The sequence below is a fragment of the Oncorhynchus nerka genome, linkage group LG20, assembly GCF_034236695.1.
Source record: "Oncorhynchus nerka isolate Pitt River linkage group LG20, Oner_Uvic_2.0, whole genome shotgun sequence".
NCBI classification, from domain to species: domain Eukaryota; kingdom Metazoa; phylum Chordata; class Actinopteri; order Salmoniformes; family Salmonidae; genus Oncorhynchus; species Oncorhynchus nerka.
Window position 1 is genome coordinate 9,283,959 of NC_088415.1, and position 27,946 is coordinate 9,311,904.

Sequence of the window (27,946 nt, forward strand, 5' to 3'; positions counted from 1 at the left end):
TGCCCCCGTGCACAAAGCCAGGTTCATACAGAAATGGTTTGTCGAGATCGGTGTGGAAGCACTTGACTGGCCAGCACAGAGCCCTGACCTCAACCCCATCGAACACCTTTGGGATGAATTGGAACGCCGACTGCGAGGCCAGGCCTAATCGCCCAACATCAGTGCTCCATCTCACTAATGCTTGTGGCTGAACGGAAACAAGTCCCCACATCTAGTGGAAAGCCTTCCCAGAAGATTGGAGGCTGTTATAGCAGCAAGGGGGGGGACCATCTCCATATTAATGACCATGATTTTGGAATGAGATGTTGGACGAGCGGGTGTCCACATACTTTTGGCCATGTAGTGTCTCATGCCACTGCTGTAAACCTGTGAGAAGACAGGACAGGAAATGCATGTATCTACTGTGTGCTGTCAAAACAGCAGAGAGAAAAGAAACCTTTTCATTTCTGACTTGTGCCATTTTGTTGACGTGTGAACGTTTTATCTTTTTTGCTTGTCTAGTTATACATTGTGTGGTGGTCATCTGCATATAAATACAATTTTATATATAGATATATTCTTTAGCTCATACTTGCTACCGATACCTTAGTTACAGACCGGATGTTAACTTATCTGAATGTTGAATCGAGGTTAACTTCGTCAGCCTCCAGTGTCACACCTACAGTATGTCGCATGAAATTGGCATTTTAGTCAAAACTATTCTGATTTGTCCTTTTAATGTAACGCTTTCACATTGATTTCAAATGTTAAGTGATAAATCTTTACTCCCTTGGCCTGGCAGATTGTTTTGTTCATCTGACTCCTAGCACGTTGTGGTTTTTATTTTATTTCAATACGGTGGTAGAATATGAGCAATAAAAGGTCTTTCCCAGTTTGCTTGTATACTGTAGAGCCATTCCTTAAGTTCTGACAAATGTGTGTTGTACTTTCAAGTGTTTACGGATGTTATTTTGGAATTTGAGCTGTACTTTTGACTGCTGTTAATAAAAGTTGAATGTTTGGGATGTGATATCATACACTTTAACTCCACCACACATCAGTTTCACTCATTTAAATTCAAATAGATCAATGTGTAATTAGGTCATCTTTATTAAAACTTTTTTTTTTACAAAAAGAACAGTTGGACTTCTGCGTTGCCAGTCACCGATAGTAGTACATCTGCATAAAACAATATCTGCGTGAATGTCAGAATCTTATACATACAGTTTAGATACGGTGACATGACAACGGGATAAATGTAGGGATTCATTTTAGATGCCAAATTCTATGGCTTGGTGACGTAATAATTTTCTAAAAATCATGCTGAATGAACCTTGTGGTCAGAAATAAAATAAAAAAGGGCTAACCATTGTATAAAGATTACCATCTCATGCCAAATGCATACGAGTCTCAACACACTGAGTGAACATCACATTTTAGGATAGAACGCATCCTTCCCATATAAAACATTGCGCAACAGTTGATCCGACCTTAAAACAAACTTAAACACTAAAGCCATTTGAAATGCACATACCGTGTCAGAAAATTAAAGTGCACTTAAAATTATACAAATCCAAAAATACTCAATTTCAAAGAAAACATTTTTTTAAATTGTTATCTTACGTGTATAAAAAAGAAATAAAAAGTGAACCTTTTTCAGTATTACATTTTTTACAACTGCAAAAGGTGATATAGGACTTTCTATATCATATTATACACATATACTGTCACAGGGTAGTATAACCCTGCCGAGGGACTGGGGGCAACGCTCAGATGCAAGGGTAAAAACAGTGAATTAAGACTACATATTTATCCAAAACATACAAGGAAAGCTACCTTCATTTTTTCAGACCAAGTCCATTTTGATTGAGGCCTCTTGACATAAACTTTCTACCTAAGGTACAACAAATCAGTTGATTCCAAGGAACACTCGGAGCCAGATCGGAGGTCGGTAAAGACGAGGTTGAGGCAACACACAGCTCCCTGCCCCTCCTTTAGCCAGCCGCTGTAGGTCTGTAGAGTCTGGAGAATCTAAGGCACCTCAGAACCCTGATAGATGATTTGGCTTGTGTTGACCTCTAGTTCCCCTCTTCCATATCACCATATGTGCTCCAGGAAGAACAGCATGTTGTGATTCCAGCAGCGACCGGCCACATCGCGTGACAGACGTGTTGCAGCGTGCTTCACCCTCCGGCCTGTACAGTTAGTTCACCAAGCAGTACAAACAACACACTCCCCCACTTATTGAGAACAGAGACTTAAAGCTCAACTGTGTACAGACAGACCTGGATAACAGCTTGTAAACCTAAAGTAGGGACATTGACAAACACAACCACTTCTGGACAGAGACAAACCCCCCCACAGCAAAGCATTTAGATCTGTCCTTTCCGATGCCAGCCCCCATGTCCACGTCTCCTCCCATCACACTGTAGACCTAGGATGGGCCCAGGAGGACACATGCATAGTCTAGTTGGTCTAGAGGACACTGTCCTTATCTGTTAACGTTAAGAACATGTGTGGGCCCCATTAGGGAAGGTAGTATTCAACCGCTTGTCGTCTCTGGAACATGCACAGATGGCATAGTATTGTACTGCAGTAACCATGTGGGTTGGAAAGGTAGATACAAATCTCTTTAAAAAATAAAAATGATAAGAGCTATGGTCTCAGGTAAAATATATTTTAAAAATCATTTTTTAAAAAGTGCTTGAATCAGTCTGGAGTCTCCGTCACTTTCTCTTCAGTCTGCAAGACTCAGTAGAAAAACAAAAAGCAGTCTTCTCAATTTTGGGTCCAAAAACAGGAAATGTGTGGAGTTATCACTTGGGCACTAGCCCGCGGGATTGTGGGTATAAAGGATGTCCTGGGCTGGAGGGGCTGTATGGAGAGTTGGGGGTGCGAGAGGTAGGGGTACCAGTCTTCTTACCTGTTTTAGGTCGGCTGGTTGGAAGAGAAGAAGAAAACGTTTTTTGTGTGTGTGTTAGTGTGTGGGGGGGGGGGGGGACATCGATGTGGAAACATCATTGGATGGCTTCTAAATTTGCTTATGATTATTGCTTTATAAACCCTGTGGTATCGAGTAGACCTGTGATACTAAACAGGCAGAAACCTTCCCTACTGAAATAACTAAGGACAAAACCCAGAATGGCACTGGAGGGAAGTGACCATTTTATAGCTCCTGACCAATTGTGCTATTTTTTTTTGTGCTGATCGTAACTTTTCTTTGTACATAATGTTGCAGTCATCGTTTCTTATAACAGAAAAGATCTTCTGGACATCAGAAAAGCGATCACTAACCTCGATTAAGAACAAAGATTTCTACTTCAATGAGTCGGAGGTGAAAGACATTGATTATATTTCAACCACATAAAATATGCATCCGGCCCAAACTGAACTCTTTTTCAGAAACATTGGGTCGTTTTCACAGCTTTCTATTTCCATACAAACAGTCAAACTGATGTCGTTTGGACATTTCTATTTGTTTCTATTATTGTCTTTTATCCCCGGTCCCTAAAACGTCTTTGCTCCACAAATGGAGATGACAGAAACTTTATAGATGTCAACTAGATTGAAGCATTCATTCTATAAAATAAATGTATGACATTCTGTTGAGTAATGGTTTATTTAGTCTTCTAGGGCAACATATGATGTCAGAAGAGAAGCTGCGTGGATCTAATTATAGACAAGTTGACTAACAAACAGCCTACAGAAATGTTGGAAATTACAAGCAGAAACAGATCTAAAAAAATAAAAAATACATTTGAAAAATCTGGGAAATTCAAAAAAATATTCTCCACCCCATCAAATATTTGTTCCACCGAGTGCATTTTCTATATTAGCAGGATAGGGTTTGGTGTGGGCCTTAGGTTTTCACATGTAGTCAGGCGGTTGCCAATGGGTTATTAGCAATTGTGGGTGGGTGCAGCTAAATAAACAGCTGACCCACGCACCACATTATTTACCAAGAGAGTTTATTTTTTGTAGCTGTCCATTTACCACCACTAAGACCACACTCAAAGAGCGGTATAGGGCGGCAGGGTAGCCTAGTGGTTAGAGCGTTGGACTAGTAACTGGAAGGTTGCAAGTTCAAACCCCCGAGCTGATAAGGTACAAATCTGTCGTTCTGCCCCTGAACAGGCAGTTAACCCACTGTTCCTAGGCTGTCATTGAAAATAAGAATTTGTTCTTAACTGACTTGCCTAGTTAAATAAAGGTAATAAATAAGAAAATGCCAGTGACTAATGCCTAGTGGCCAGTGACTAATGAAGGGAAACTGAAAATCATTGACCTAATTTCTACCAGCATGTCACCTGTGCAACTAGAGGCGGGGGGACGGACGCCAGAAGCCATGGATTACAGGCAACATCCGCACTGAGCTAAAGGCTAGAGCTCCCCCTTTCAAAGAGCGGGACACTAATCCGGACGCTTATAAGAAATTCTTCTACGCCCTCCAACGAACTGGCAAAACGTAAATATAGGACCAAGATCAAAACCTATTAAACCGGCTCGGACGCTCAGAGGTGGCAGGGCTTGCAAACTATCATGGATTACAAAGGGAAACCCAGCCGCGAGCTGTCCAGTGACGAGAGTCTACCAGACGAGCTAAATACCTTGCTTTGAGGCAAGCAACACAGCACCAGCTGTTCCGGACAACTGCGTGATCACGCTCTCCGTAGCCGATGTGAGGAAGACCTTTAAACACGTTAAACATTCACAAGGCTGCAGGGCCAGCCGGATTACCAGAACTCAAAATGCACTGACCAGCTGGCAAGTGTCTTCACTGACATTTTCAACCTCTCCCTGACTCAGTCTGTAATACTTACATGTTTCAAGCAGACCACCAAAGTCTCTGTGCCCAAGAACGCCAAGGTAACATGTCTAAATGACTATCGCCGTGTAGCACTCACATTTCTAGCCATGAAAAGCTTTGAAAGGCTGGTTATGGTTCACAGCCTGGACCCACTCCAATTCGCATTCCAACAGATCCATAGATGATACAATCTCGATTGCACTCCACACTTCCATTTCCCTTCTGGACAAAAAGGAACACGTTGGAATGCTTAGCACTAGCTAAGGACCCTGGGATTAAAACACCTAATCACTAAGGAATTATCATGGTCCACACACCAACAGTTGTCAGGAGGCTGAAAAGATTTGGCATGGGCCCTCTGCAGCTGGGCCTTCCGAGTGGCGCAGCAGTGCTGGAGGCTTCACTACAGCTCCGGGTTCGATCCCAGGCTGTGTCACAGTCAGCCATCACCAGGAGACCCATGAGACGGCGCACAATTTGCCCAGCATCGTCCGGGTTATGGGAGGGTTTGGCCGGCCGGGATTTTCTTGTATCATCGCACTCTAGCGACTCCTTGTGGCGGGGCTGTGCGCCTGCAAGCTGACTTCGATCACCAGCTGTACACTGTTTCCTCTGACATTGGTGCGGCTGAAGAAATAAAAGCTGAAATAAATCAATCATTCTCTCTACTATTATTCTAACATTTCACATTCTTAAAATAAAGTGGTGAGCCTAACTGACCTAAAACAGGACATTTTTACTAGGATTAAATGTCAGGAATTGTGAAAAACTGAGTTTAAATGTAGTTGGCTAAGGTGTATGTAAACTTCCGACTTCAACTGTACATCAGAATGCTGTTCATTAACTATAGCTCAGCCTTCAACAACATAGTACCCTCAAAGCTCATCATTAAGCTCGAGGCCCTGAGTCTGAACCCCGCCCTGTGCAACTTGGTCCTGGACTTCCTGACGGGCCGCCCCCAGGTGGTGAAAGTAGGAAACACCACTTTGCTGATCCTCAACACAGGGGCCCCATAAGGGTGCATGCTCCACCCCCTCCTGTACTCCCTGTTCACCCATGACTGCATGGCCACGCCTCCAACTCAATCATCAACTTTGAAGACGACAACAGTAGTAGGCCTGATCACCAACAATGACGAGACAGCCTATAGGGAGGAGGTGAGGGCCCTGGCAGTGTGGTGCCAGGAAAATAACCTCTTCCTCAAAGTCCACAAAATAAACGAGCTGATCGTTGACTTCAGAAAAAAGTGGACGGAGCATGCCCCGATCCACATCAACAGGACCGCAGTGGAAAAGGTGGAAAGCTTCAAGTTTCTCTCGGTGTAAACGTAATTGACGATCTGAAATGGTCCACCTACACAGACGGTGTGGTGAAGAAGGCTCAGTGCCTCTTCAACCTCAGGAGGCTGAAGAAATTCGTCTTGGCCCCTAAGACATTTACATTTAAGTCATTTAGCAGACGCTCTTATCCAGAGCGACTTACAAATTGGTGCGTTCACCTTATGACATCCAGTGGAACTGCCACTTTACAATAGTGCATCTAAACCTTTTAAGGGGGGTGGTGAGAAGGATTACTTTATCCTATCCTAGGTATTCCTTGAAGAGGTGGGGTTTCAGGTGTCTCCGGAAGGTGGTGATTGACTCCGCTGTCCTGGCGTCGTGAGGGAGTTTGTTCCACCATTGGGGGGCCAGAGCAGCGAACAGTTTTGACTGGGCTGAGCGGGAACTGTACTTCCTCAGTGGTAGGGAGGCGAGCAGGCCAGAGGTGGATGAACGCAGTGCCCTTGTTTGGGTGTAGGGCCTGATCAGAGCCTGGAGGTACTGAGGTGCCGTTCCCCTCACAGCTCCGTAGGCAAGCACCATGGTCTTGTAGCGGATGCGAGCTTCAACTGGAAGCCAGTGGAGACCCTCAGAAACTTTTACAGATGCACAATTGAGAGCATCCTGTCAGGCTGTATCAACGCCTGGTACGGCAACTGCTCCGCCCACAACCGTACAGCTCTCCAGAGGATAGTGAGGTCTGCACAACGCATCACCGGGGGCAAACTACCTGCCCTCCAGGACACCTACTGCACCTGATGTCACAGGAAAGCATAAAAGATCATCAAGGACAACAACCTCCGAGCCGCTGCCTGTTCACCCCGCTATCATCCAGACGGCGAGGTCAGTACAGGTGAATCAATGCTGGGACAGAGAGCCTGAAAAACAGCTTCTATCTCAAGGCCATCAGACTTAAATAGCCATCACTAGCCAGCTACCACTCAGTTACTCAACCCTGCACCTTAGAGGCTGCTGCCCTATATACATAGACATGGAATCAAAGGCCACTTCCATAATGGAACACTAGTCACTTTAATAATGCTTACATACTGCTCTAATAATTGTGTGTATATACTGTATTTTAGTCAATGCCCTCTGACATTACTCATCCTAATATTTATATATTTCTTTATTCTATTTTACATTTGTGTATTGTTAACATACTACTGCACTGTTGGAGCTAGGAACACAAGCATTTCACTACACCCACAATAACACTTGCTAAGAATGCATGTATGTATGTGACCAATAAAGTTTGATTTGAATAGTTAGTCCGGGTAGTTATTTGGTTATCTGCATTAACCCTTTTTGCACCAAATCTTGACTCATCACATACGATGTGGTTACTGTTTATTATCTCTCCTGCTGCCTAGTCACTTTATTCACTACATTAGTAAAAGTATGTAGACACCTGCTCGTCAAACATCTCATTCCAAAACCATTCATATGAAGTTGCTGCGGGGACTTCCTTCCATTCAGCCACAAGAGCATTACTGTGGTCGGGCAATGATGTTGGGCGATTATAAGGCTGGCTCGCAGTAAGCGTTCCTATTCATCCCAAAAGGTGTTCGATGGGGTGGAGGTCAGCGCTCTGTGCAGACCAGTCAAGTTCTTCCAAACCGATCGACCATTGATTTCTGTATGGACCTCGCTTTGTGCACAGGGGCACAGTCATGCTGAAACAGGAAAGGGCCTTCCCCAAACCGTTGCCACAATGTTGGAAGCACAGAATAAATCTTGAATGCCATTGTAGGCTGTAGCATGAAGATTTCCCTTCACTGGAACTAAGTGGCCTAGCCCAAACCATGAAAAACAGCCCCAGACCATTATTCCTCTTCCACCAAACTTTACAGTTGGAACTATGCATTGGGGCAGGTAGCATTCTCCTGGTATTAGCCAAACCCAGATTTGTCAGTGGGACTGCCATCACTCCAGAGAACGCGTTTCCACTGCTCCAGAGTCCAACGGGTGGTGAGCTTTACACCACTCCAGTCGACGCTTGGCTGCTCGGCCATTGAAAACAATTTCATAAAGCTCCCGATGAACAGTTCTTGTGCAGATGTTGCTTCCAGAGGCAGTTTGGAACTCAGTAGTGAGTGTTGCACTCGGCGGTCCCGTTCTTTGAGCTTGTGTTGCCTACCACTTTGCGGCAGAGCCGTTGTTGCTCCTAGACCTTTCTACTTCACAACACTTAGTTCACGTGGGCAGTCTAGCAGAAATTTGACAAACTGACTTGTTGTGACCTGCCACGTTGCAGGTCACAGATCTTCAGTAAGGCCATTATAATGTCAGTGTTTGTCTGTGGAGATTGCATGGCTATGTGCTCGATTTTATGCACCTGTCAACAATGGTTGTGGCTTAAATAGCCAAATACACTAATTTGAAGGGGTGTCCACATACTTTTGTGTATATATATATATATATATATATATATATATATATATATATATATATATATATATATACACATATCTACCTCAATTATCTTGTACACCCATTCAGGACTAGTACCCTGTGTATATAGCCAAGTGATCATTACTCATTGTGTATTTATTCCTTGTGTTACTTTTTTCTACCATTTCTCTATTTACATTTTATCCCCCCCCCCCCCGTAAGCATTTCACTTTTAGTCTACACTTGTTGTTTACAAAGCCTGTGACAAATACAATTTGATGATTTGTACAGAATGGGACAGAGCCTTACCCAGACTTTGGTTTCTTGACTGCCCCAGTGCTGGTGGGTTCGAGGCTGCTGTGGAACCTGGAGGCGTCCACCTGGATCGCATCCTCTTCCCGCAGAGCATCCTCCAACGCTGCTGCTACCGTGGGCGCTATGACTGGCCCCTCGTACTCCTTAGTGGTCCGAGCAGGAAGGTCCATCTCCAGCATCAGGATATTCTCAGACTGGGGAAACAGACAGAGAGGAGGGGGGACTGCTACCACTCAGACTGGGGAAACAGACAGAGAGGAGGGGGGACTGCTACCACTCAGACTGGGGAAACAGACAGAGAGGGGGACTGCTACCACTCAGAGGACAAGGCGTGAGTCACAGTCACCAGGGACAGAGGGGGGGAGACTGCTACCACTCAGAGGACAAGGTGTGAGTCACAGTCACCAGGGACAGAGGGGAGGGGGACTGCTACCACTCAGAGGACAAGGCGTGAGTCACAGTCACCAGGGACAGAGGGGGGGGGGACTGCTACTACTCAGAGGACAAGGCGTGAGTCACAGTCACCAGGGACAGAGGGGGGGACTGCTACCACTCAGAGGACAAGGCGTGAGTCACAGTCACCAGGGACAGAGGGGGGACTGCTACCACTCAGAGGACAAGGTGTGAGTCACAGTCACCAGGGACAGAGGGACGGGAGAGAGAGCAGAGGGACGGGAGAAGACAGGGGCACGGAAGAAGACAGGGGCACGGGAGAAGACAGGGGCACGGGAGAAGACAGGGGCACGGGAGAAGACAGGGGCACGGGAGAAGACAGGGGGACGGGAGAAGACAGAGGGACGGGAGAGCAGAGGGAATAAAGAAGATCATACCTTGTATCTGACGTCAGCCATCATCACCATGGACGTGCGGGCGTGCTGACTCAGGGGTCTTCTGTAGCCCACCGCTGACACTGGCCTGGTCATCATCTGCTGGTCACTGAGGGTTATCAAAAAGACAGCCATACAATTTGTATGTGTTCCTTCCTACACGAGGGATTTGCCAACCACTTAGGTCAAACCCTGTGCATGTATGCATTACTGCAGCGTGTTTTGTACACATATTTGACCATGTGTATGTCTAACTACTACTGCATAATTCATGTGCACATACTCCTCTATGCGTGTGATGGGACGCATCTTCCAGTGGTCGTCCTCCTCGTCGAACAACGCCCTGTTCACAATCTTATTCTTCTCCTCCATGGGGATGAAATTCTCAATGATGAGATGCCTGGCAGACAGAATAACAAGGTCAGGGGGACCTCCTAACAGCCGGAGGATACTATTATTGATAATAGGAGGAAGCCTAGGCAGTCGTGGGGTGGGGGGGAACCAACCACAGTACAAAACCTAATCTAGAACAACTCTCCTTGTTACTTCCTGATATTCAAGGACAAATCCAGGTCAAAGCTAATCACTCATGTTTATTCCAGGAATGTAGTCATTGTCAGAGGGGAACAACTAAAATAGACTACATAGACGTTTTATTTGAATTATTTTAATAGTGTGTGTGAAATGAGAGATGTGTGCTGGTTGGTGGCCTGACGGGGTCCATACTTGAGTTTGAGATCCCTGGTCAACTCGTTCTGGGTCTGTTCCAGCTCCTGTCTCTCCTTGATGTGCAACTCCTGGACCTCATAGATCTCTGTTTTCACTGCCTGCAGCTTCGCAAACAGCTGGAGAAAAATCAGAGGGATAATGAGACCGAGCACAACAGGAGACGAAAACACCATTAGTTTCAGTGTAAACAAACAAATGTGCCAAGGAAAACTGAACACGTTGTGCATGCCACAATCTCATTTGAACTCTAGTGAACTGACAACATAAAGGACAGTTTTCTATGGAATCAAATGTACTATTTTGCTACAGTTCCTGATCTACCTTTTTCAGCTTCTTGGTCTTGATGTCTACTTCCTGTTGTAGAGAGCTGTACGTCTCCTTCAACTCCAGGGTCTCCTCGTCACGATTCTCCACCTGCTGTTTCATCTCCCTCTCTCTGCGTTTCTACACACACACAGTAAGGGCAAGGAGGTGTAATCCCACAAAGAACACTACTCACATAAATCATTTAACACTTCCGATCAGATGGCAAATGAATACTATTAAGATTGTCTATTGAGTGTTCAATTGTCTCCATCAATAAAAGTCCATCCATACACACATATCACCTGTTCAGCAATTTCCTGTCTCTTCTGTTCCAGGATCCTTTGTTGTTCGTTGGTGTGGTCCACAATGTTCTTCCCTCCCATCAGAAGCTTACTCTCCATTGCCTGGGTGAGGACACAATCATGAGGTGTGAGGGAAACACACAAAATAGCAGTGAAAAGTTTGGACACACCTACTCATTCAAGTTTTTTTTTGTTATTTTAACCATTTTCTACATCGTAGAATAATAGTGAAGACAAACTATGAATTAACACATGGATTCATGTAGTAAACAAAACAACAACAAAAAGTGTTACACATTCTTCAAAGTAGCCACCCTTTGCCTTGATGACAGCTTTGCACACTCTTGGCATTCTCTCAACCAGCTTCACCTGGAATGCTTTTTCCCCACATATGCTGAGCACTTGTTGGCTGATTTTCCTTCACTCTGTAGTCCAACTCATCCCAAAGCATCTCAATTGGGTTGAGGGCTGGTGATTGTGGAGGTCAGGTCATCTGATGCAGCACTCCATCACTCTCCTTCCTGGTCATATAGCCATTACACAGCCTGGATGCATGTTAGGTCATTGTCTTGCTGAAAAACAAATGATAGTGGGACTAAGCGAGAACCAGATGGGATGGCGTATCGCTGCAGAATGCTGTGGTAGCCATGCTGGTTAAGTGTGTCTTGAAATCTAAATAAAATCACAGACAGTGTCACCAGCAAAGCACACCCACACATCCTCCATGCTTCGCTGTGGGAACCACACAAGCGGAGATAATCTATTCACCTACTCTGCATCTCAAAGACACGGCGGTTGGACCAAAAATCTAAAATTTGGACTCATCAGACCAAAGGACCGATTTCCACCAGTCTAATGTCCATTGCTCGTGTTTCTTGGCCCAAACATGTCTCTTCTTATTAGTGTCCTTTAGTAGTGGTTTCTTTGCAGCAATTCGACCATGAAGGCCTGATTCATGCAGTCTCCTCTGAACAGTTGATGTTGAGAAGTGTCTGTTACGAGAACTGTGGAGCATTTACGCAATTTCTGAGACTGGCATCTCTAATGAACTTATCCTCTGCAGCAGAGGTAACTCTGAGTTTTCCTTTCCTGTGGTAGTCCTCATGAGAGCCAGTTTCATCACAGCGCTTGATGGTTTTTGCGACTGCACTTGAAGAAACGTTCAAAGTTCTTGAAATTGTCCATTGACTGACCTTCACGTCTTAAAGTAATGATGGACTATCATTTCTCTTTGCTTATTTGAGCTGTTCTTGCCATTATATGGACTTGGGCTTTCTTCTATATACCACCCCTACCTTGTCACAACACAACTGATTGACTCAAATGCAATAAGGGAAAAATACATTCCACAAATTAACTTTTAACAAGGCACACCTGTTAATTGAAATGCATTCCAGGCAACTACATCATGAAGCTGGTTGAGAGAACGCCAAGAGTGTGCAAAGCTGTCATAAAGGCAAAGGGTGGCTACTTTGAATATCATTTTTATTTCATTTGTTTAACACTTTGTTGGTTACTACATGAATCTATAGTTTTGGAGGTCTCCACTATTATTCTACAATGTAGAAAATAGTACAAATAAAGAAAAACCCTTGAATGAGTAGATGTGTCCAAACGTTTGCCGGGTACTGTATAGAATAAAAAAAGAGAATGTTGGGGTGAAAAGGACCAGAATGTAGTCTCCTCACCTTCACTTTGGCAGTAAGCATCTCGCCTGCTTCCTGCTCCTTTTTCAGGGCGTCCATCTTCCTCTCCTTCTCCTTTAGCAGCCTCTGTTTCTCCTCCGCCACCAGACTGTGATCCTCCATGATGGCCTTCCTCTCCCTCTCCAACTTCTCCTGCTGTACACGCCAATAATCTGCACCCACTTTATCAGATGGTTCTACACCATCATCATCATCATCCTCCTCCGTCTCTCCATCCTCTATGTCCTCTTGTAGTTCATCCCCAGCTTCTCCAAACCCCCTTCTCTTCTTCTTCTTTTTCCCTGAGCGTTTCCCCAACTGTTCTTTGAGTCGAGCAATCTCTTCCTGGAACTCTCTGAGCAGAGCATCTTTAGGGTCCTCGTTGACGCGGGGCTTGTTCTTAATGTTCTTGGCCCGGTTTGAGTAGCGTAATGTGGTCAGTGTCTCCTCCACGTTGTAAGATGCTGGTCCGATGTTAGCCACCATGACTGTGCGGGCATTGCCCCCCAGGGAGTCCTGTAGCAGACGGGTGAGCTTGGAGTCGCGGTAGGGGATGTGGGTGCTCCTGCCATCCACCAGGGCAGAGATGACATTCCCCAAGGCTGACAGGGACAGGTTAATCTTGGTGGCTTCCTTCAGGCGCTCTCCTTGGGCTCCTGTCTTGGTCTGCCTCTCACTGCCAGCCAGGTCCACCAGGTTCAGTTTGCCCACTCGAATGTGGTTCTCTCCGTCGACACCGAGCTCGCTGCACTCGATGGTAATGACGAAAATGGCATGTGACCGGGAACTGTGCTCATTCATATTGGTGGAGCCCACTGAGCGGTTCTGGTTCCCCACGTTCATGACATGCTCTATTTCTCGTACACTCTTAGTGACGAAGGAGGAGAGGTCCTTGACATATACACCTGTGTCTGGCCTCTCTTTCAGCTCCAGCCGGCCGGACTGGTCCTTGGACAGCAGGTCCCTGATCTCCTCCTGGTAGATCTCCAGGTACGAGGCCCTCACCAGGTACTGCTGGTTCTGGGAGCGGGAGATGTGTGTGAAGACGTGCTCAAAGGAATTGGGGATTACACCCCTTCTCTCTGGGTCATTGCGCACCCCCTCCATAGTGTAGGTCTTTCCTGTACCCGTCTGGCCGTACGCAAATATGGTCCCATTGAAACCAAGTAAGACAGAGTCCACCAGGGGCCTGAAGGTTTCATCATAGAGATCCACCTGTTTGGAGTTCCAGTCGTACACAGAGTCAAATGTAAAGACCTTGGGGTGTTCGTGGGCTGCAGCCCCCCGGGGGTTTCGCACGGCCACCTGGCCCAGTTTCACATCCACCTGCACCACCCTCTCAAAGTTAGCTGCTCGCTCCTTCTCATTCATGGGTCGACAGCGAACCACCACCTTCACCGACTCTCTGGTCTTAGACATCGTGACTGGTCCCCAGACAAACTGGCCTTGAGTTTCTTTCCTTCAAGTATTGTACAGAGTCAAGAGTTCACAATATCAGAGATGCCAACATCAGAATCTGTAAAAAAAATTAAAATAAATTAAACATATGATTATTTTCAAATAGCTATTGCCAACACGATTAGTTCATGTTTTCTTTTGTGATTATGAAGAACTTTCTGCACTGTGCATCAAACTTGCTTCCTGGCTACAACGTTTTCAGACAGATAGCTAGCAGCTACAAAACATGGCTAAGAGTACGTGGACACCTGCTTGTCAAACTTCTCATTCCAAAATCATGGTCATTAATATGGAGTTGGCCTCCCCTTTGCTGCTATAACCACTCTTCTGGGGAGGCTTTCCACCAGATGTTGGAACATTGCCGCGAGGATGTGCTTCCATTCAGCCACAAGACCATTTGTGAGGTCAGGTACTGATTGGTTGGGGGATTAGGCCTGGCTTGCAGTCAGCGTTCCAATTAATTCCAAAGGTGTTCGGTGGGGTTGAGGTCAGGTCTCTGCAGGCCAGTCAAGTTCTTCCACACCAATCTCGACAAACATGGACCTTGCTTTGCTGTATGGACCTTGCTTTGTCTACAGAGGTATTGTTCTTGTGCTGATTTAGCTTCCAGAGGCAGTTTAGAACTTGGTAGTGAGTGTTGCAACTGAGGACAGACAATTTTTTAGCTTGTGTGGCCTACCACTTTGAGGCTGAGCCGTTGTTGCTCCTAAACATTTCCACTTCACAATAACAACACTGACAGTTGACCGGGGCAGCTCTAGCAGGGCAGAAATTTGACAAAGTGACTTGTTGGATAGGTGGCATCCTATAAAGGTGACACATTGAAAGTCACTGAGCTCTTCAGTAAAGCCAGTCTACTGCCAACTTTTGTCTGCTCGATTTTATAAACTAGCCAGCAACGTTTTTTTTTTTTTTGTAACTAGGCAAGTCAGTTAAGAAAAAGGTCATAATTTACAATGACGGCCTACCCCGGCTAAACCATAACGACACTGGGCAAATTGTGCACTGCCCTATGGGACTCCCAATCACAGCCGGTTGTGATACAGCCTGGAATCAAACCAGGGACGCCTCTAGCACTGAGATGCAGTGCCTTAGACCGCTGCGCCCCTCTGGAGCTGAAATAGCCGAATCCACTTATTTGAAAGGGTGTCCACATACTTTTGTCAATGTAGTGTAGTTAGCAAGCTAACAAAACAACACAGCTGGCCGGCGACGTTTAGCTAACTACCAGCTTGACCTTTCAGTGACACTGCTAGCTAGCTGGTTAATAAAACTAACTAGGCAAGAACACAACATAATTAGGTTAGCTAAACTAGCTACTGTAGTTAACGTGAAGTAATTTCGCTAGCAAAACTTTGAAAAAATAATTAGTTATTGGCACACAAAGTCACGTTAGATTGGCAAGCTAACTTGATAGTTATCGGTCAGTGCTCCCTAGTGAAAGCGTCGGAATATAATCAACTCTGGTACTTCCTATGCTAGCTAGCTAACGTTATGTGATTGACGGTAACAAACTAGCTAGCCAGTTCATCGCTGTGCACAGGCTAAAATAACAAAAATAGTAAATGCTTTACGGTTATGCTAATTATGGCAATTATAGCAACAATAAGATATCTAGCTAACAAAAATGGAGAACATGTTCACATCATCCGGAAACAAATTAGAAAATGTGATTTTGCTAGCCAACTCGTTTACAAAAGAATCCGGACAGCACCCCTAACAACCCTCGATCGGACGGCCTAGCAACGGAAAACGAACACATCCTTTCTCAGGAAAGGACAGTTTGATGATGGGAGGCATCTCCATGTACGAGAACAAGCACACAATTAAGGTGAAACTCAGTGACATTGTTCACTAGCTATAATGCAAAATTCACGACAACATTAACATTGTCCGCTAGTTACCAGTCAATCCAGTGCTTCCACCCAGTCAGCCATTAGAGCAGCCGTTCCTTTGCATCCCAGAAAACTGTCCCGGATGGAGAGGTGCCGGTTATGGCTTTTAACATCGCAGCCAATCGGAGTCTTTGTCTTGTTATGTAACAGCTAAAGACCTCTCCTCATAATAAATTGGAACAAATGTATTTTACAAAATCGTGTCAATATAACTTGGGATATATATATATTTTTAAATGCATAGAGAAATTGAACATCTAAAAAGTGAGGACGTGCATTAATTAGTTTAGGCTGCAGACGTGTATCACCAGTGAAGCCTGAATCTTTTCCATGTATCTGCACTGTGCACACGCAGGAAGCTCAGTCATCACCACATTTCAGAGTTACTTGCATAAATGCCATGTTCCCAGTTATTTTCATCAAAGAGCAATAATACAACTAGTTAGTAGGTACAAAGCTTCAAAACATCAGAAACAGACACAGTAATCATGTTGTACACAAGTATAGTAAACATTTACTTTTGGCCTTATTAGAGCACATTACAAGAATGTATGAGGAAGACTGTCAACCTCCCACTATAACTAGTATCTGCAGGATCCGTTACTGCACTCCTGAGAGGTTTATTTTACACCCTCATCCACCAGGTCCAATTTACGCAGTATTAAATAAGAAAAGTAAGACAGGGACATTACACTGGAAGTCTTCTCCACCCAGGGTTCAACAGGGTGAGCTGTTGGGGGTGGTGGGTAGCCTAGTGGTTAGAGCGTCGGGCAAGTGACCCGAAAGGTTGCGAGATTGAATCCCATTGCAGACAAAGTGGTTGTTCTGAACCACCCACTGTTCCTAGGCTGTCATTATGAATTTGTTCTCCCAAAATAATAGAAACGCTTGAGTAAATGAGGGATACAAAGTATATTGAAAGCAGGTGCGGTGCCTGAGTAATTAACATATATAAATCATATATAAAAATGCTGGGTAGGCCATTGTTTTGGCTACGCCCCCATAGGATGACAATGGAGCATGAGTGGTTTGATGAAAATGTAAACCATATGCCAGGGCCATCCATCTCAGTCACCAGATCTCAACCCAATTGAACACTTATGGTCGATTCTGGATCGGTGCCTGAGACAGCGTTTTCCACCACCATCAACAAAACACCAAATTATGGGACAATGGTGTCACATACCTTCAATAGAGTTCCAGACACTTGTAGAATCTACGCCAAGGTGCATTGAAGCAGCTCTGACTCATGCCGTATTAAGATGTTGTTGGTGTTTCCTGTATTTTGGCAGTTACTTGTTTATAGCTGTGGCTATAAATAAAATACAATTTTATTGGTCACATACACATGGTTAGCAGATGTTAATGCGAGTGTAGCGAAATGCTTGTGCTTCTAGTTCCGACCATGCAGTAATAATAATCTAACAATTTCACAACAACTACTTTATACACACAAGTGTAAATGAATGAATAAGAACATGTACATATAAATATATGAGTGAGTGATGGCCGAACGGCATTGGCAATAGGTGGTATAGAGTACAGTATGAAATGAGTAATGTATGGTATGTAAACATTATATAGTGGCATTGGCAATAGATGGTATAGAGTACAGTATGAAATGAGTAATGTATGGTATGTAAACATTATATAGTGGCATTGGCAATAGATGGTATAGAGTACAGTATGAAATGAGTAATGTATGGTATGTAAACATTATATAGTGTCATTGGCAATAGATGGTATAGAGTACAGTATGAAATGAGTAATGTATGGTATGTAAACATTATATAGTGTCATTGGCAATAGATGGTATAGAGTACAGTATGAAATGAGTAATGTATGGTATGTAAACATTATATAGTGTCATTGGCAATAGATGGTATAGAGTACAGTATGAAATGAGTAATGTATGGTATGTAAACATTATATAGTGGCATTGGCAATAGATGGTATAGAGTACAGTATGAAATGAGTAATGTATGGTATGTAAACATTATATAGTGGCATTGGCAATAGATGGTATAGAGTACAGTATGAAATGAGTAATGTATGGTATGTAAACATTATATAGTGGCATTGGCAATAGATGGTATAGAGTACAGTATGAAATGAGTAATGTATGGTATGTAAACATTATATAGTGGCATTGGCAATAGATGGTATAGAGTACAGTATGAAATGAGTAATGTATGGTATGTAAACATTATATAGTGGCATTGGCAATAGATGGTATAGAGTACAGTATGAAATGAGTAATGTAGGGTATGTAAACATTATATAGTGGCATTGGAAATAGATGGTATAGAGTACAGTATGAAATGAGTAATGTATGGTATGTAAACATTATATAGTGGCATTGGCAATAGATGGTATAGAGTACAGTATGAAATGAGTAATGTATGGTATGTAAACATTATATAGTGGCATTGGCAATAGATGGTATAGAGTACAGTATGAAATGAGTAATGTAGGGTATGTAAACATTATATAGTGTCATTGGCAATAGATGGTATAGAGTACAGTATGAAATGAGTAATGTATGGTATGTAAACATTATATAGTGGCATTGGCAATAGATGGTATAGAGTACAGTATGAAATGAGTAATGTATGGTATGTAAACATTATATAGTGGCATTGGCAATAGATGGTATAGAGTACAGTATGAAATGAGTAATGTATGGTATGTAAACATTATATAGTGGCATTGGCAATAGATGGTATAGAGTACAGTATGAAATGAGTAATGTATGGTATGTAAACATTATATAGTGGCATTGGCAATAGATGGTATAGAGTACAGTATGAAATGAGTAATGTATGGTATGTAAACATTATATAGTGGCATTGGCAATAGATGGTATAGAGTACAGTATGAAATGAGTAATGTATGGTATGTAAACATTATATAGTGGCATTGGCAATAGATGGTATAGAGTACAGTATGAAATGAGTAATGTATGGTATGTAAACATTATATAGTGGCATTGGCAATAGATGGTATAGAGTACAGTATGAAATGAGTAATGTATGGTATGTAAACATTATATAGTGGCATTGGCAATAGATGGTATAGAGTACAGTATGAAATGAGTAATGTAGGGTATGTAAACATTATATAGTGGCATTGGCAATAGATGGTATAGAGTACAGTATGAAATGAGTAATGTATGGTATGTAAACATTATATAGTGGCATTGGCAATAGATGGTATAGAGTACAGTATGAAATGAGTAATGTATGGTATGTAAACATTATATAGTGGCATTGGCAATAGATGGTATAGAGTACAGTATGAAATGAGTAATGTATGGTATGTAAACATTATATAGTGGCATTGGCAATAGATGGTATAGAGTACAGTATGAAATGAGTAATGTATGGTATGTAAACATTATATAGTGGCATTGGCAATAGATGGTATAGAGTACAGTATGAAATGAGTAATGTATGGTATGTAAACATTATATAGTGGCATTGGCAATAGATGGTATAGAGTACAGTATGAAATGAGTAATGTATGGTATGTAAACATTATATAGTGGCATTGGCAATAGATGGTATAGAGTACAGTATGAAATGAGTAATGTATGGTATGTAAACATTATATAGTGGCATTGGCAATAGATGGTATAGAGTACAGTATGAAATGAGTAATGTAGGGTATGTAAACATTATATAGTGGCATTGGCAATAGATGGTATAGAGTACAGTATGAAATGAGTAATGTATGGTATGTAAACATTATATAGTGGCATTGTTTAAAGTGACTAGTGATACATTTATTACATCCAATTTTTAATTGTTAAAGTGGCTAGAGATTTGAGTCAGTATATTGGCAGCAGTCACTCAATGTTAGTGATCGCTATTTAACAGTCTGATGGCCTTGAGATAGAAGCTGTTTTTCAGGCTCTCTGTCCCAGCTTTGATACACCTGTACTGACCTCGCCTTCTGGATGATAGTGGGGTGAACAGGCAGTGGCTCGGGTGGTTGTTGTCCTTGATGATCTTTATGGCCTTCCTGTGACATCGGGTGCTGTAGGTGTCCTGGAGGGCAGGTAGTTTGCCCCCCCCCCCGGTGATGCGTTGTGCAGCATAGAAGTTACTGCGGAAATTGATTTTTTTTTAAAATTGAACCTTTATTTAACTAGGAAAATCAGTTAAGAACAAATTCTTATTTACAATGACGTCCTACCCGGGCAAACCCCAGGCGACGCTGGGCCAATTGGGCGCCGCCCTATGGGACTCCCAATCATTGCCGGATGTCATGCAGCCTGGACTGTTGATGCTATGAAGAGTATAATAATGTAATGTATACAGTGTGTGTAATAATGCTACTGCTTGTTTAATAGCAGTAGTGTTGTGGAGGGTAAACACAAATTCATTATTTTGCGTAAGGGTTTAGCGGAAACAAAATGGGAGCTTTACTTTATTCACCGCGAACGGTGATCAGAGTTGACTAAAAACATTTTTATCACTACATCACTCTAATAGTTAGTATGGATCACATTCCTACACTGCAATGTCCTTCCTCCTCACCCAAGATTAAAAAGCCATTCTAAAAGCAATTTGTCATGGACTCCCCAGGAAGGGCAAATCTTCACAGCTCGTCTTGCTTGTTAAATTTTCCAGCTTAGTTCATTCCCGAAGAAAGACGACGGCCGGGCATGGACATCACGGTCTCGTTTGACAAAAGCAGGAAGAGGAGGACACACAATTCCCAACGAAGTGGTCAGACTGGCTTATGATGTACAAGTCCATCTGGGCCACGTCTGGCTTGAAGCTCACCACCTTCACCTGGGCATGGACAGAAACAATGATACACTGAATATAGCAGTATGCAAACAAAGCATGTTAACCAACATCGCAACACCTGTAAAAAATGGATGTACTGGGTATTTGTATTTATTTTTACTGACAAAGAACATCATCTAATTGATCACTCCAAGCTCACCTTATTGGAAGAATTTTTGGATCTCAGCGAGGTGGGTTTTCTTGACCCAGAGCTTGAGGGCCCGGCGGATCTCAGTGAGGTGGGTTTTCTTGACCCAGAGCTTGAGGGCCTGGCGGATCTCAGCGAGGTGGGTTTTCTTGACCCAGAGCTTGAGGGCCCGGCGGATCTCAGTGAGGTGGGTTTTCTTGACCCAGAGCTTGAGGGCCCGGCGGATCTCAGTGAGGTGGGTTTTCTTGACCCAGAGCTTGAGGGCCCGGCGGATCTCAGTGAGGTGGGTTTTCTTGACCCAGAGCTTGAGGGCCCGGCGGATCTCAGTGAGTTGGGACTGTGGCGATGTAAACAGAACAGGCAGAGGTTTTCTTGACCCAGAGCTTGAGGGCCCGGCGGATCTCAGCCAGATCCGGGAAGCACATGGTCATGGTGTTATAACACATGGTCATGCTTTACCGACTGAGCCACACGGACCAAGTGTGTGTATTTGTGTGTTCCCAGCTCATCGACTGAGCCACACGGGCCAAGTGTGTGTATTTGTGTGTTCCCAGCTCATCGACTGAGCCACACGGGTCTAGTGTGTGTATTTGTGTGTTCCCAGCTCATCGACTGAGCCACACGGGCCTAGTGTGTGTATTTGTGTGTTCCCAGCTCATCGACTGAGCCACACGGGCTGAGTGTGTGTATTTGTGTGTTCCCAGCTCATCGACTGATCCACATGGACCTAGTGTGTGTATTTGTGTGTTCCCAGCTCATCGACTGAGCCACACGGGCCTAGTGTGTGTATTTGTGTGTTCCCAGCTCATCGACTGAGCCACACGGGCTGAGTGTGTGTATTTGTGTGTTCCCAGCTCATCGACTGATCCACACGGACCTAGTGTGTGTATTTGTGTGTTCCCAGCTCATCGACTGAGCCACACGGGCCTAGTGTGTGTATTTGTGTGTTCCCAGCTCATCGACTGAGCCACACGGGCTGAGTGTGTGTATTTGTGTGTTCCCAGCTCATCGACTGATCCACACGGACCTAGTGTGTGTATTTGTGTGTTCCCAGCTCATCGACTGAGTGTGTGTATTTGTGTTCCCAGCTCATCGACTGATCCACACGGACCTAGTGTGTGTATTTGTGTGTATTCCCAGCTCATCCAACCAGAACCGATCCTCAGCTGTACGTCCACATATGGCCTGGGCAGCCGAGCAGCGATCTGGTTCCTGTTCCTCCCTCCTACACTACATACTGCTGCAGACCCATATACTCCTGTATCACAGGGAACTGAGCTGGGGCGCCAGGACCGGGCGCCAGGACCGGGCGCCAGGACAGGGCGCCAGGACAGGGCGCCAGGACAGGGCGCCAGGACAGGGCGCCAGGACAGGGCGCCAGGACAGGGCACCAGGACAGGGCGCCAGGACCGTGCACCAGGACCGTGCACCAGGACCGTGCACCAGGACAGGGCACCAGGACAGGGCACCAGGACAGGGCTCCAGGACCGTGCACCAGGACAGGGCTCCAGGACCGTGCACCAGGACAGGGCACCAGGACAGGGCACCAGGACCGTGCACCAGGACAGGGCACCAGGACCGTGCACCAGGACAGGGCACCAGGACCGTGCACCAGGACAGGGCACCAGGACCGTGCACCAGGACCGTGCACCAGGACCGTGCACCAGGACAGGGCACCAGGACCGTGCACCAGGACCGTGCACCAGGACAGGGCACCAGGACCGTGCACCAGGACAGGGCACCAGGACCGTGCACCAGGACAGGGCACCAGGACCGTGCACCAGGACAGGACCAGGGGCACCAGGACCGTGCACCAGGACAGGGCACCAGGACAGGGCACCAGGACCGTGCACCAGGACAGGGCACCAGGACCGTGCACCAGGACAGGGCACCAGGACCGTGCACCAGGACAGGGCACCAGGACCGGGCACCAGGACAGGGCACCAGGACCGTGCACCAGGACAGGGCACCAGGACAGGGCGCTCTGACGGAGGGAACCTGCACATGGAGGACATGAAAGGGGAAGCAGATTGGGACTGCAGTTAAAAATGGCTAAAACTGTCACTTCTATAGTCATGTTGAATAATGAGCACTGTCCTTGTAAAACTACATTTAAATGAATACATTTCTTATGGTATTTATTCTGTTGTACCAGCAGTAAGTTAAAGCAAAAAAATCATCCTCGTGTTCCACTAATAGGACAGATATTTACTGTGGATCCAGTGAGGTAGTTGGTAGGAACTCAAGGATAAGCCCCCAAACAAGACAGACCTGTCAAGACTCCACTCTTACATGGTCACAAAATGGAAAGGATGCCCCATCCTGATAAATACAGACAGCGACATTTCATAAAACACCATGAGTGAGACTTTACAAGACATTTAAAACAGAGACAACTGTTTTCATCACGTGCTAATGTAACAGTATACCTTTAGACCGTCCCCTCGCCCATACCCGGGCGCGAACCAGGGACCCTCTGCACACATCAACAACAGTCACCCACGAAGCATCGTTACCCATCGCTCCACAAAATCCGCGGGGAACTACTACTTTAATAAGGTCTCAGAGCAAGTGACGTCACCGATTGAAACGCTATTTAGCGCGAACACCGCTAACTAGCTAACCATTTCACATCCTTTACACTAAACATAAATACACTGAAATAGAAAACGCAACATGCAACCATTTCTAATATTTTACTGAGTTACAGTTCATATAAAGGCAATCGTTCAAACGGAAATAAATTCATTTAAGTCCTAATCTATGGATTTCACATGACTGGAAATACAGATACGCACGCACCAGTTGGACACAAATACCTTAAAAAGGTTGGATCATTAAACCAGTCAGTATCTGGTGTGACCACCATTTTCCTCATGCAGCGTGACATTACCTTCACATTGAATTGATCAGACTGTTGATGGTGGCCTGTGGAATGTTGTCCTAATACTCTTCAATGGCTGTGTGAAGTTGCTGGATATTGGCGGGAACTGGAACACACTGTTGTACATGTTTGGAATGCTCTGAATCAACATGCTCAATGGGTGACATGTCTGGTGAGTACGCAGGCCATGGAAGAACTGGGACATTTTCAGTTTCCAGGAAATGTGTACAGATCTACCTCTCTCTCTCTCTCTCAATGGGTGACATGTCTGGTGAGTACGCAGGCCATGGAAGAACTGGGACATTTTCAGTTTCCAGGAAATGTGTACAGATCTACCTCTCTCTCTCTCTCAATGGGTGACATGTCTGGTGAGTACGCAGGCCATGGAAGAACTGGGACATTTTCAGTTTCCAGGAAATGTGTACAGATCTACCTCTCTCTCTCTCAATGGGTGACATGTCTGGTGAGTACGCAGGCCATGGAAGAACTGGGACATTTTCAGCATCCAGGAAATGTGTACAGATCCTTTCGACACGGGGCTGTGTATTATCACGCTGAAACATGAGGTGATGGCGGGCGAATGAACGGCACAACAATGGGCCTCAGGATCTCATCAGAGTATCTCTGTGCATTCAAATTGACATAGATAAAATGTCATTGTGTTCATTGTCCGTAGTTTATACCTGCCCATACCATAACCCCACTGTCACAATGGGGCACTCTGTTCACAACGCTGACATCAGCAAACGACACCATCCACATGGTCTGTGAGGCCGGTTGGACGTACTGCCAAACACCAGTCTCAACGTCAACAGTGAAGAGGTGACTCCGGGATGCTGGCCTTCTAGGCAGAGTTGCAAAGAAAAAAAAATCTCTGTTTCTCAAACTAGACACTAATGTATTTGTCCTCTTGCTCAGTTGTGCACCGGGGCCTCCCACTCCTCTTTCTATTCTGGTTAGTGCCAGTTTGCGCTGTTCTGTGAAGGGAGTCGTACACAGCCTTCATTTCCCAGAAAAAGAATAGACTGACAGGTTTCAGAAGGCATTTGTTTCTGGTAATTTTGAGACTATAATTGAACCCCCAAATGCTTACGCTCCAGACACTGAACTAGTCTAAAGGACAGTTTTATTGCTTCTTTAAATCAGAACAGTTTTCAGCTGTGCTAACATAATTGCAAAAGGGTTTTTCTAATGATCTATTATCCTTTTCAAATGATAAACTTGGATTAGCTAATACAACGTGCCATTGGAACACAGGAGTGGTGGTTGCTGATAATGGGCCTCTGTACGCCTATGTAGATATTACATTTTTTGTAATCTGATGTTTCCAGCTACAATAGTCATTTACAACATTAAACATTACATTTCCCCAAACTTTTGAACGGTAGTGTAAGTAAACTAATTTGAGAACAAAATTTGAGAGAATTTTTTTTTGTGTGCTCATGGAACATTCCTGGTATCTTTTATTTCAGCTCATGAAACATGGGACCAACACTTTCCATGTTGCAATTCTATTTTTGTTTAGTGTAGATGGTATGTGAGAGATGTGTGGGTTAAATACAGTTATAGTAACAGTCCACCAGGGGGCAGTGTTTTACTGTGCCATGGCATTCTTTTCATAGGCATGAACACCACCAAATCAATGAATTAGTTACAAGAAAGGAATTTAAATTGATATGAAAAGACAGACTGTCTGAATGCTAGGTCATGGAACAATCTCTCTGACCAGTTTCAAGGTGTATGTTTTTGGTAACTAGGCTCAATACCTAAACAACAGTCCTCAGTAATCATCTCTGACTCTACACCTCAATCACAACACTCACCTTCATGGGGCAGGACTTCTGGTCTTACACTCCTCTGGGCAGCTGACTAAGTAGGCTGCCCTTAGGCCAGAGTGTTGGGGCCAGCTGCTTCATCAAGTCCTCTAGGCTTACCACGCAGTGGTAGTGGGTCAGGGCCTCTAGCTGGAAGAACTCACTGTAGGGGACATGTACCTGTTATAAGGGGGACACAGCTGTGAGCGTGAGATTGAATCCTTCCGGTGTCTCATTTCTCCCAAAGTGTGCACTTGTTCACATCACTTCATGGGTTTAAAAGGACCGGACTGGTGAGATCAACACCAGGAAACGTGATTTTGAAAAGGTACATTTGATTCTGGAGGAGCGTGGTGGCGGCACACTGCCATTGTGCAACTCAGCATTTCTTGCGAACGTCAAAGACCCCAGAAGGTAGTCGGCTTGGTTTCCAAATCGACCTGAGGAATCAAATTGGCATTAGCAATTCATTATTTTAATTGGCTAGGCTATAGTTACACCAACTTCAACTATGAAGTTAGCTGGTTTAATCACAATTTATATGTAAAAAAAATAATAATAATCTAGACAGCAATAAATACATTAATCTGCATGAATAAATCAAAGTTAAATAAACTTGACGTTGTAGGCCGTCACTGTAAATGAGAATTTGTTCTTAACTGACTTGCCTAGTTAAATAAATACAACCATAGCCTACACATCACCAGATCATTATTCAAGAGACACCGGAGTAGCAAACGTTCATGTTTACAAGGACAGTTAAAACAGTTATTACCCATGCAAGGACAAAATAAAATGTAGCCATTGTCTTCACACGTTAACTCTGTAGCAAACGTTAGACTAATTTGTAGCAATATTGCTGTAAAGAAATAACAGACCACAAAAAAGTTGCAAGTGATTCAGTTTCGCCGCCATTGTGCTTCATTCTACATCCCAGAATGCATTGGATACTGAAAAAAAGTTTAACCCCCAAGGTGCTGATCTCATTGTTCAGCTGCATCACTAAAACTTAAATTGATGTGGAATTGGAAATTCATATGATCTTCGATGGTATTTGGAATCTTTAGACACATGTGTGAAAGAGAGAGGAGGGGGGGGCTACTTTGGTAAAAACGTTTGAAGAGATTATCACAGGATTTGTATGTGTAGGGTAAAACCAACCCATATCCATAGACTAGTGACACTTTGTTTGGGTGTGGCCTCAAACCACATTACATAAACTCTTAGAAAAATACGGTTCCAAAAGGATTCTTCAGCTGTCCCAATAGAAGAACCCTTTTCCTGTTCCACGTAGAATCTTTTTGGGTTCCATGTAGAATCCTTTGTGGAAAGGATTTCGCTGAGTTACAGTTCATAAAAGGAGACCAGTCAATTGAAATGAATAAATTAGGCCCTAATCTATGGATTTCATGTGATTGGGCAGGGGTGCAGCCATGGGTGGGCCTGAGAGGGCATAGGCCCACCCACAACCAATCAGAATGAGTTTTTCCCCACAAAAGGGCTTTATTACAGACTGAAATACTCCAGTTTCATCAGCTGTCCGAGTAGCTGGTCTCAGATGATCCCGCAGGTGAAGAAGCCGGATGTGGAGGTCCTGGGCTGGTGTGGTAACCTGTGGTCTGTGGAGGTGGAGGTCCTGGGCTGGTGTGGTTACCTGTGATCTGTGGAGGTGGAGGTCCTGGGCTGGTGTGGTTACCTGTGGTCTGTGGAGGTGGAGGTCCTGGGCTGGTGTGGTTACCTGTGGTCTGTGGAGGTGGAGGTCCTGGGCTGGTGTGGTTACCTGTGGTCTGTGGAGGTGGAGGTCCTGGGCTGGTGTGGTTACCTGTGATCTGTGGAGGTGGAGGTCCTGGGCTGGTGTGGTTACCTGTGCTCTGTGGAGGTGGAGGTCCTGGGCTGGTGTGGTTACCTGTGATCTGTGGAGGTGGAGGTCCTGGGCTGGTGTGGTTACCTGTGCTCTGTGGAGGTGGAGGCCCTGGGCTGGTGTGGTTACCTGTGCTCTGTGGTTGTGAGGCCAGCTGGATGTACTGGCAGATTCTCTAAAACGATGTTGGACACTGCTTATGGTAGAAAAATTAACATTCAATGCTCTGGCAACAGCTCTGGTAGACATTCCTGCAGTCAGAATGCCAATTGCATGCTCCCTCAACTTGAGACATCTATGGCATTGTGTTGTGTGACACAACTGCTCATTTTAGAGTGGTATTTTATTGTTCCCAGCACAAGGTGCACCTGTGTACTGATCATGATGTTTAATCAACTTCTTGATATGCCACACCTGTCAGGTGGAT

At 44.6% G+C, this 27,946-nt stretch overlaps 1 protein-coding gene and 1 long non-coding RNA gene across 3 annotated transcripts; both read right to left on the bottom strand.

The window, feature by feature from the left end:
• Positions 1–1,071: 1,071 nt before the first annotated feature.
• Positions 1,072–16,115, bottom strand: LOC115120692 (kinesin-like protein KIF3B). 2 transcript variants are annotated; one of them, XM_029649657.2, is made up of 9 exons: positions 16,026–16,115; positions 12,667–14,179; positions 10,979–11,080; positions 10,692–10,814; positions 10,368–10,486; positions 9,925–10,041; positions 9,645–9,750; positions 8,809–9,008; positions 1,072–2,916 (listed from the first exon to the last, which is right to left on the bottom strand). In XM_029649657.2, exons 2-9 carry the CDS (start codon positions 14,080–14,082, stop codon positions 2,796–2,798), a joined length of 2,304 nt encoding a protein of 767 aa, XP_029505517.1. In that variant the 5' UTR covers positions 14,083–14,179; positions 16,026–16,115; the 3' UTR covers positions 1,072–2,795. The 2 variants fall into 2 exon arrangements, with proteins under 2 accessions (XP_029505517.1, XP_029505518.1); XM_029649658.2 differs by lacking the exon at positions 1,072–2,916 and adding an exon at positions 2,925–5,413.
• A 6,647-nt stretch (positions 16,116–22,762) lies between these two features.
• Positions 22,763–27,819, bottom strand: LOC115120691 (uncharacterized). The gene is made up of 3 exons (XR_003862209.2): positions 26,434–27,819; positions 25,668–26,098; positions 22,763–22,958 (listed from the first exon to the last, which is right to left on the bottom strand). It is a non-coding gene; the product is annotated as an uncharacterized LOC115120691 (long non-coding RNA).
• Positions 27,820–27,946: the final 127 nt, after the last annotated feature.